Genomic DNA, 9,675 nt, shown 5'->3' with positions numbered 1-9,675 from the left:
TGCATGTACGCCTCTGGTATAAATGCTTATAGATATATTTTAGACTAAAACTTTGAATGTAAAACATTTGTCTCAGCATCAGGCAGTGTGTTAATAACCATTTCATGTAATAAATGAAGCTTTTTAGATGCATTAAACTCTTCAGATATCTGGTTCCTGTCACCATCACTGAACAACTCTAGCTCTGCAAGTTGGTCTATAAAGGAGTGTTTCACTCCAAACCACACTGAATGACTTTGTGTACCTTTTAGCCTTTTAATTATGTAGATATTGAAGTATCTGTTAAATCCCTCTTGTAGCGAATAGTTTTTCTACATGCATAGGACTGAAGGTTATTAAGTTCATGGAGACATTCAGATTGTTCAACATTGATTTTCCTAACTTCCTAACACAGTTTCCTAACTGTGTGAAGCAGCACTAATGGTGACATGGGGCCTATACTTTTCACAGCCCATTAACATTGCCATTGGGACAAAATTTTGCATCTCCACTTCTTTTGTTTTTTTGACATAAATTGACATTGCCAACTTCCTTTTACATTGTATCCAAATTTATGGTGAATGAACCAATAGAAATGCACCAAAATAACTTGGAATAAATAATTTCTCCATTAGTTTCCAATCAAAGTTATGGTTTTTCCTTCTTCTGAAAATTGAGCTTTTTTTCAGAAATTGAGGACATGTTTTGTACCAACAGTGATGGTAAACAAATCTTGTTTATCTTTAATTCAATCTTGTCAATCTTTAATTGTTGTATGTCTGTGGTGGTAATGTTATAGAACAATAAGGCTATTTAACAACCCTTGTAGCAGAACCTGTTCATGCAAAGTTAATCAAACTTTTTGAATGTTTAACATCAGCCAGCACAGATAATGCATGGATGCAAACATCAGTATAACCTAGTATCAAGCTAACATCTAATATCTGATCAAAAACAGCCAAAGTGTCACATCATTCTTTCAAAAGCGTGGGTAGTCGACCCAGCAGAATATCAAGCTCATTCTCCTTACAAAGCCCATATCATGGAAAACCCAGTTGTCCTGATTTTTTTTTTTTTTTTTTTTTTTTTTTTTTTTTTTTTTAATCTGGAGTTTGATGGATATTTTCTTTTTCAGACCATTCTCTATAAGCCCTAGAGATGGTTGTGTGTGAAAATCCCAGTAGATCAGCAGTTTCTGAAATACTCAGACAAGCCCATCTGGCACCAACAACCATGCCATGTTCAAAGTCACTTAAATCACCTTTCTTCTCCATTCTGATGCTCGGTCTGCACTTCAGCAAGTTGTCTTGACCACCTCTACATGCCTAAATGCACTGAGTTATGGCCATGTGATTGCCTGATTAGCTACTTGTGTTAACAAGCAATTGAAGTGTTGAACAAGCAATTGTACCTAATAAAGTGGCCAGGGAGTGTATATTTCCAAAAGTATTCTGTCCTCTGCCTTCACACGCATATGAACTTGAGTGACATCCCATTCTTAATCTATAGGGTTTATTATGATGTCAACCCACCCATTGCAGCTGTAACAGCTTCAACTCTTCTGGGAAGGCTTTCCACAATGGTTAGGAGTGTGTTTATGGGAATTTTTGACCATTCTTCCAGAAGCGCATTGGTGAGGTCAGACACTGATGTTGGATGAGAAGGCCTGACTCATAGTCTCCGCTCTAATTCATCCCCAAACTGTTCCCACAAAGTTGGGAGCATGAAATTGTCCAAAATATCTTGGTTTGCTGAAGCATTAAGAGTTTCTTTCACTGGAACTAAGGGGCCGAGCCCAACTCCTGAAAAACGTCACACCATAATCCCCCTTCCACCAAACTTTACACTTGGCACAATGAAGTCAGACAAGTACTGTTCTCCTGGCAACCGCCAAACCCAGACTCGTCCATCGGATTGCCAGACGGAGAAGTGTGGTTCATCACTCCAGAGAACACGTCTCCACTACTCTAGAGTCCAGTGGCGGAGCTTTACACCACTGCATTCAACGCTTTGCATTTCGTTTGGTGATGTAAGGCTTGAATGCAGCTGCTCAGCCTTGGAAATTAATTCCATGAAGCTCTCTATGCTGTTCTTGAACTAATCTGAAGGCCACATGAAGTTTGGAGGTCTGTAGCGATTGACTCTGCAGAAAGTTGGTGACCTCTGCGCACCGGGCGCCTCAGCATCCGCTGTCCCCCTCTTGTCATTTTGCATGGCCTTGGAGTTGCTGTCATTCCAGTCTGCCTATCTTGCAGTCAATGCATTGCCAAGACAGGTGGTGGGTATTTGGTGGGGGTCCACAGGGTGTTTTTTATTTATTTATTTATTTATTTATTTAGGGCCAAAAAGTTATTCTAACCTTTCATCCAATGAGAAAAGAAATGTCATCTTATAGTAGGGATGCACCTGTGAATGTTTATGGCCAATTCTGCTTTCTTTAGTTTTTTCTTCAGACTTTTTGTAACTGATGCTCACAATGTGAGGGCTGAATAAATGCATGGAACACATTAACCCAAAATTGGTGCTTCAAATACAGCACAAGTGTATTTAGATTATGAAATAACAATAATAATCTAAAAGCAGTTTAATAATAATAATTAGTTTACTGTCATTTGCTTGTCTGGAGCACACATCTGTTGAAACCTTTCATGCATGCTTATTTTACACAACAGTTATTGGCGAAAGTTTGAACACCTCTGGTAGTCAAATTACATGTTTTGTTGGTTTTCTTATTGAACATAAGTGAGCACATCCTCTACAGAGAGCAAACTTAAATGTGACATTTTTCAGGAAATATTAGTGCACGATTTACTGGGTTTAACGTTGAAAAACAAACATGTTTATTGTTCACAGCCCATATTCATGCTTGTTTTCCCCAATGTGTTAAATTCAGCAAATAAATAACAATTGTATATTAAAATGTGCAGAATTGTGGTCTCTGTGGAGGATGTTATTTTTCACTTATTTTCTTATATTTAGTATTCATATACTTATTTTCACTTAGAAAAAACATGTAACACAGTGGGCGTGCGACTGCATATGGGACTAAATAAATTCTATTTGGCCCTCAGCCCATCATAAACATTGCGCTTTAGCCCCTCAAGACAAAAAATGTAGGCACCCCTAGTGTAGAGCCTGAGTGAGAACAGCGCTGCTCACTCCATGTCCTGGAGATCTACCACCCTGGAAAGTTCATGTCCAATGTACCTGGCTCCAATTCTCAGATGCATCCGAGGACCTTTGTTGTCTGTATCAGGTGAGATTTGAAGCTAAGGGGGGGGGATTGCCTCGCATTTTTACCGTTTTAACTGCTCTCAAAACCTGATCCAACGAAGTAGCTCTTTAACGGTCCATTATTGGGTCAAAATGGCTGTGTTACAGAAGGAAAAACACTTAAATGTACAGGGCGGTGGGCCTCCGGCACCAGGATTGGGCACTGCCAGGTCTAGAGTGTGTTTGAAGGAGCCGGCTACCATGTGCTGACTATATATGGAGTGCACAGCTTGGTATGAGACGAATGTTGTATACGACGGAGAAATATGTTTGAGACTATTTATAGCTGTGCTTTTGGGTAAGTCGGTCATTATGTTTGACCACAGAATGAACGGGCCATGTAGCCGGTAGCTTTGTGAATAATATGTGGAGTGAACTGAGGATGGGGTGGATACAGGTTTTCTAAGTCACTTCCCGTCAGTGACGTTGCCATGGCCGTGTTTTTGTTGAGCAAGGCTGAGCTGAGGGGGTTTGGTTCGGTTCGACTGACAGGCTGAAACTTGTAAGCACAGACCTCGAAGGTACGGCTTTCTTGTATTTGTTAGTTTCTTATGTGAGTACCTAGATAAAGGCACTTAATTCTGCATTCACACTGATTAGAGTTCATTCGTAGTGTATTAACTCGCTGTGTGGAAAAGAAAGCAGTCAGTCAGTCCGTGTTGACGGCGGCTCGACTCTAGTTTAGCGTTAGCCAGAAAAAGCCGACGAAGCTAATAACAAAACAAAACGTGTTTGACGGGCTGTATTAGCGTGAATTATCAGCACAATTCGCTGTGTTATTCGTTCTGCGTTGCATGGTTTGTTTACAACCACTCCAGAGCGAAACTATGGCTGAAAACAGCTTGTCATTTTGAATTTAGATGTTATCTTGCTGTCTAGCCGAACTCGAGTAGCATCTGGTTAGCTTAGTCGCAAACAGTTAGGTTAACGTTATTGCACTGTGGTTTAATAAGTGGAGCCAAGAATGCAAGAAGTTGATTTAGATTTTTAAACTAGATTAGAGTGCTTCATTTATTTAGACTATATTAAAACAAGGATGAATTTGGCCTCTCCTTCACAGCTTCCCATTTGATTTTTTCCGTTCCACCTTAAATGGTGCAGCAGTTACGTTACATTCTGACACCTGTTCAGGCGCCGTAATGCAACTGCTGCAGCATTTAAGGTGGAAAGGAAAATTTAATAAGAAGCTGTCTTCAGCTTCGGGATTTTCAGCTAATGTTACCGTAGACAGTTACATCCCAATGCCGTATTTGAACTACGAGCACATTTTAAGGTTTGTCTGCTGAGCCACTCCCGGGTCAACTCCTCAGCTCATTTTCAAAGCCTTCAGTACGTTAAAATGAATGTGTTGGAGCAGGACATCGCTAAAATGTGCAGTAGTGTTAAAGGGACCGGGATTTGAGCGCAGCTAAGGTAATGTTAGCTATGCAAAGTCTCATGTCATGTCACTGTTGTCAGGCATTGTCCAGCCTGCCGCTGAAATAAACTGCCTAGTGCAACTTCATCATCAATTGCCATTTTTAGCTAATGTTACCAAATTATCGCTTATAATATAATAACATAATATTCTCCAAGCCTTCATATACTCTTTGTTAGCTTAAAGGCCCCATATCCTACATTTGTTGTATTTACTGTTTTCCTGGGGTCCACTTAGAAACCAAAAGAGCACCAAAATGATTCATTTTTACATGATTTTCTCTGGCCTCTCTTTGTCCATTCGAATTAAACAGGCTATTTATGTGACTATGGCTTTGGAACTGATATGTAAGACCTATGTTCTGTACTGTGACTCGTTCAAAAAGCAGTCTGGGCTGGAACAATCCTTATAACCTCACACATAAATGGATGGCGCTAAACTGCTATAGACTGAGTAAACATATGTTTATATGTGTAGATACGTTGGTTTTTGTGATGTCACAAATACGCTGAATTCAAAGCAGTCTGTATTTGGCCTGAGTATGGGCCATTTATTCCACATATGCTACCGACACTGAGTGATTACATGCACACCCACTGATCAAGCTAGATAAGTCCAAACCTAGTGGGTGTTTAATCTCGCAAAGCTTTGAAAATGTATTAATAATTTTAAATTTTGCATCTCATGGGGTCATTTCCCTTTTGCTTTTCAGTTTCTTGCTGTTGTGAGGCGCCACCCGGCCGGGTGCAATGTCCTTTTGCTCCACATGAGCTCGACTATGTGGTACATCATGCAGAGTATTCAGAGTAAATACTCACTTTCAGAAAGGCTCATCCGAACCATTGCAGCCATCCGCTCATTTCCACATGACAATGTGGAGGACCTTATACGCAGGGTAAGGTTTATAAGGGTAACTGCTCTTTATTTGTTTTACTAACTGTGGTCTGGTGGTGCACTTGTGCTGCACAGATTTTTTTTTTCCTGCACCTGAGTGATATCATCAGCTAATGATTGAGTCCATCATGATCTGGATTAGGTGTGTTAGTTCAGGGGGTACTGCATGACTGGTAACACTAGTCAGGTCTCAAAGTCAAGGCTTAGTCTTTCCCACACATTTGAAATATACTTTAGTGTTGGAGTTGCAGGTGACACTGACTCTAAAATATCAGAAATATTTTTTAAAAATTGTAACATAAAAAAAAAACCAGTAATTGCAGTTGGCTATAACAAATATACACAGTTTATCATTTACAAGACCGTGTATGTCAGTTACATACAAATATTAATGACTTTTTTTTTATTTACAAGGTTAATTTATGGCTCTGTCGCTTATTTAATCATGAGTGGTGTATTTTTCCAGAGAAACTATATTGTCATGTAAACATATATAAAAAGGATGGTCTGACCTGCTGTGGGACGCAAATAAAACCAGCTTGTTGGCTATAGTGTGACTTACCAGAGCAAAAAGGCTCAGAAATAGGTTTAAATTGCCATCTTTGTGCTGTAAAAGATGATGGTGATGATTATGATGATGATGATGATTTGGATCCATTTCTGAGCATTTCAGCTGGGGTAAACTGCACTGCTCTGGCAGGAGAATGCAGAGAATGACGGTGAACCAAAGAAACCATAATCACTGGCAAAAAGGATGTTGAAAACAAAGACATGAGCTAGACTCAACTAAAGTCTTTTACTCAAATATCGGCTGCTGACATGACCAAACTCTGCTTCTCTAAAGACACAGACATTTCCTTTGACTCATTAAGATTTAAGCTAGCTAAATAATGGCAAAGCGCTTCTCTGTGAATTTACACCCAACCGGGTTACCTGAGCTATGTGTTTCTCCTCCTTCTCATGCAGCTTCATTTTATTTCTCAGTAATCACCTAAGTAAATATTAGATAAATATTAGATGAGACTAGAGTAACTGGAACTAGATACACATTTAAAACTAAGAGGAAGCAAACTCAGCCAGCATTTCTGCATTCGATTGATCGTACAAAATGAAATACGTAAAAATGACATACGGATGAGAGGTGCTGTCAACCTTAGTTGCATCCTGAGTGATCAGACAGGTCTACTGTCCTATCCAATTTTGTTGAAGACAGTAGTTATTGTGGTTGACCACAACATGTTTTTCCTCCCCTTCAGGGTGCAGACGTGAACAGGATGCATGGCACGCTGAAGCCCTTGCATTGTGCCTGCATGGTGGCTGATGCAGACTGTGTGGAGCTTTTGTTGGAGAAAGGTGCAGAGGTACAGCAGTTTAAATGAATTGAATCCCATAGTGCTGATTTTCCAGATAGATTAAAGCAACATTGTGGCCAAAATGACAGAATGAACTGTCTTAAAATCATTAGAATGCATTCCCAACAGAAATGACTCCTCAGGTGAGGAGGGAGCAAGCTTAAAGATAAAGTCAGCAAAGTAGCTGTCTGGCTATCTAGATATATTACCTCATTTTTGCTTCTGTGGCTAAAAGCGTAAAGAGTTGGATAAAGATAGAATCACTAGTTTGGATTGACGTAAGATTTGCACTAATGCTAGGCGGGTCAAATTCATTAGTCTATAGCTAGACTAGGCGGGTCATATTCATTAGTCTATGGCTAGACTAGCAGTCTGTATTGGTTGACACCACATGGATTTCCAGGTGTTGTGTGATGAACTTGTATAATGTATCCTGGCCACTGTAGTGAGAACATTGAGGAAAACATACTAACATTACAATGATATGGTGAATTCTGTTAAACAGATAGATGTTTCAGCCTGAAATGCCCTGTAAGCCTGGCACTGGAGATCTTTTATCGACATTGTGCTTTAGTTTAGGGTTAAACTTGAGCCACTTTCCCAGACTGATTTACGACCTGACTTAAACTAGAACCATTGGCATTGCAGTTTAGTCAAAGATTAAAATTAATCCATGCCTGGGACTAAGTTAGCCAAGTTAATCCATGTGTGACATTAAGAAACAAACATTAAAAACTAAACAAACACATAGTAATTTAAAGTGGTGCTATATCTTTCATGTAATTATCAGTATTTATGCTCATACATTTTACTGCTATCCAATCATACTCTGTTTTACATACAGGTCAATGCCTTGGACGGTTATAACCGCACAGCTTTGCATTATGCTGCAGAGAAGGATGAGGGCTGCGTGGAGCTTCTGCTGGAATATGGAGCTCATCCCAATGCACTGGATGGCAACAAGGACACCCCATTGCACTGGGCTGCCTTCAAAGACAACCCTGAGTGTGTGCGTGCCCTGCTGGAGAGTGGTGCTTGCCCCAATGCACGTGACTACAACAATGACACCCCACTCAGCTGGGCAGCCATGAAGGGCAACTTGGAGAGCGTGCGTGTTTTACTTGAGTATGGAGCCCAGGTTCACGTCACCAACCTCAAGGGCCAGACGCCCATTTCCCGGCTGGTGGCTCTACTGGCGCGGGGCCTGGGCACAGAGCAGGAGGAAGAGTGCCTGGAGCTTCTGTGCCGAGCTGCGGGGAAGTTTGATATCCGCCGAGCCGATGGCTCCTTGCCCCGTGAGCTCAGCAAAGATCCTCAGCTGCTGGCGCGTCTAACAAGCATGGTGGCTCAGCCACCTTTGTTGCGAGCCTTGGCTCGCTGCGCTGTTCGAAACAGCCTCGGAGTGCAGTATCTCCCAACTGCTGTGAAACAGCTACCATTGCCAGAGTCTGTCAAAGAGTATGTACTCCTCAGAGACTGAGGACTGATTAGAGGAGAGAACAGACTGCCTGTAATGCAAGACAGTGAGGAGATAGTTGTTGTGTTTTTCTTTTAATGCTATCAGAATTCCATAGCCTGTTTCTCAAAATCCCATATAAATGAGTTTTTTTTTTTTTTGTCTTTGCACTTTTTTTTTTTTACTGACTTTTTTACAGCTCATTAGGATCGGGTCTGTAATGCAAGATTTAAATTTACAGAGATTTTGATATTGGCAGTTACAAGGCAGGTATAATTCATTGATACTTTCAGATTATTGCGAAACTAACACTAAATTCTCCAAAAAAAAATGTTGTGTGTATATACTCTTACAGTATAAGAAAAGTTCCTAATTTGTTGTGAAGTCTACCTTAACAGCTGTTCCTGAAACTATTCATAAGCATCTTTGTTCCACTCAGTACAGAGGTTTGATTTGGATTATTATTATTATTATTATTATTTAGTTGACCGTTCCTTTGGCCATTGTCTCTGCAAGACTTTTAAATGACGAATAATGCTTGAATAATTATTTGTGTTGATAATAGACCATTTTAGCAGTAGAGATTGTATTGTATCTCTTTTATTTGGTGCTGGGGGTACAGGTTCATGTGATGTTTCAAGTCTGAGAAGGAAAACGTTTTGATGGGCATTTTATTTTTTTGAGGAGGTTGCCAATCCTTCTGGTTTTGGAAATGATGTCAATAATTGATCTGATTTAATACAGCATGATCATTCCAAGTTTTGACTGTCCTTGACTAGGATATCTTAAAACAAGGAATTTAATGAACTTGTACCCAGCTTAACTTGTGAGTCTTGAGTGAAACCTAAGTGGCTTTTTTTCTTCTTCTTATCACTGTAGTTTCTGTTTGTACAGTGATACAGCCTGTTTAGAAATGACTAAATGTGATGCTTAAAGCTGGAGTAAGAGTTTTCTGTGCAGCCACCAAGTAAGTGCACCCCCACCTTCAAATTTCAACAAGTAAAGGCCTTTCTGTATCACACAAGGTTTTTTCCCCTTTTTTATCTGGAGGTTGAGTTCATAGCTGGTGGTGAACTGTAGGTAAACCACAGACTGAAAGAGGAAATCCACTGATGTTTTTTTAAAAAGCTACATAATTGTCATTTTTATGTAAACACTATCATTTAGAGTGGTTTGAAGTGCACCATTCTAGAGAAATGTATTGGCACAGATATCTTTACAATGGCGCTCATAGATTGAAATGTGAGAATCACAGATATAGCCATTTTATTGCAATGAAAAACAATTAGTGAACCTGCACTTCA

General features: G+C 40.0%; 1 protein-coding gene across 3 annotated transcripts; it reads left to right on the top strand.

The window, feature by feature from the left end:
• The first annotated feature begins 3,129 nt into the window (after positions 1 to 3,129).
• asb8 (ankyrin repeat and SOCS box containing 8) lies at positions 3,130 to 9,392 on the top strand. 3 transcript variants are annotated; one of them, XM_017706194.2, is made up of 4 exons: positions 3,130 to 3,235; positions 5,382 to 5,564; positions 6,820 to 6,924; positions 7,760 to 9,392. In XM_017706194.2, the coding sequence occupies exons 2-4, from the start codon at positions 5,436 to 5,438 to the stop codon at positions 8,393 to 8,395; spliced, it is 870 nt and encodes a 289-aa protein (XP_017561683.1). In that variant the 5' UTR covers positions 3,130 to 3,235; positions 5,382 to 5,435; the 3' UTR covers positions 8,396 to 9,392. The 3 variants fall into 3 exon arrangements, with proteins under 3 accessions (XP_017561683.1, XP_017561667.1, XP_017561674.1); XM_017706178.2 differs by lacking the exon at positions 3,130 to 3,235 and adding an exon at positions 3,655 to 3,773; XM_017706185.2 differs by lacking the exon at positions 3,130 to 3,235 and adding an exon at positions 4,385 to 4,665.
• Positions 9,393 to 9,675: the final 283 nt, after the last annotated feature.

The sequence above is a fragment of the Pygocentrus nattereri genome, chromosome 9 (genome assembly GCF_015220715.1).
Source record: "Pygocentrus nattereri isolate fPygNat1 chromosome 9, fPygNat1.pri, whole genome shotgun sequence".
NCBI classification, from domain to species: domain Eukaryota; kingdom Metazoa; phylum Chordata; class Actinopteri; order Characiformes; family Serrasalmidae; genus Pygocentrus; species Pygocentrus nattereri.
This window is presented reverse-complemented; position numbering and strand designations above follow the sequence as displayed.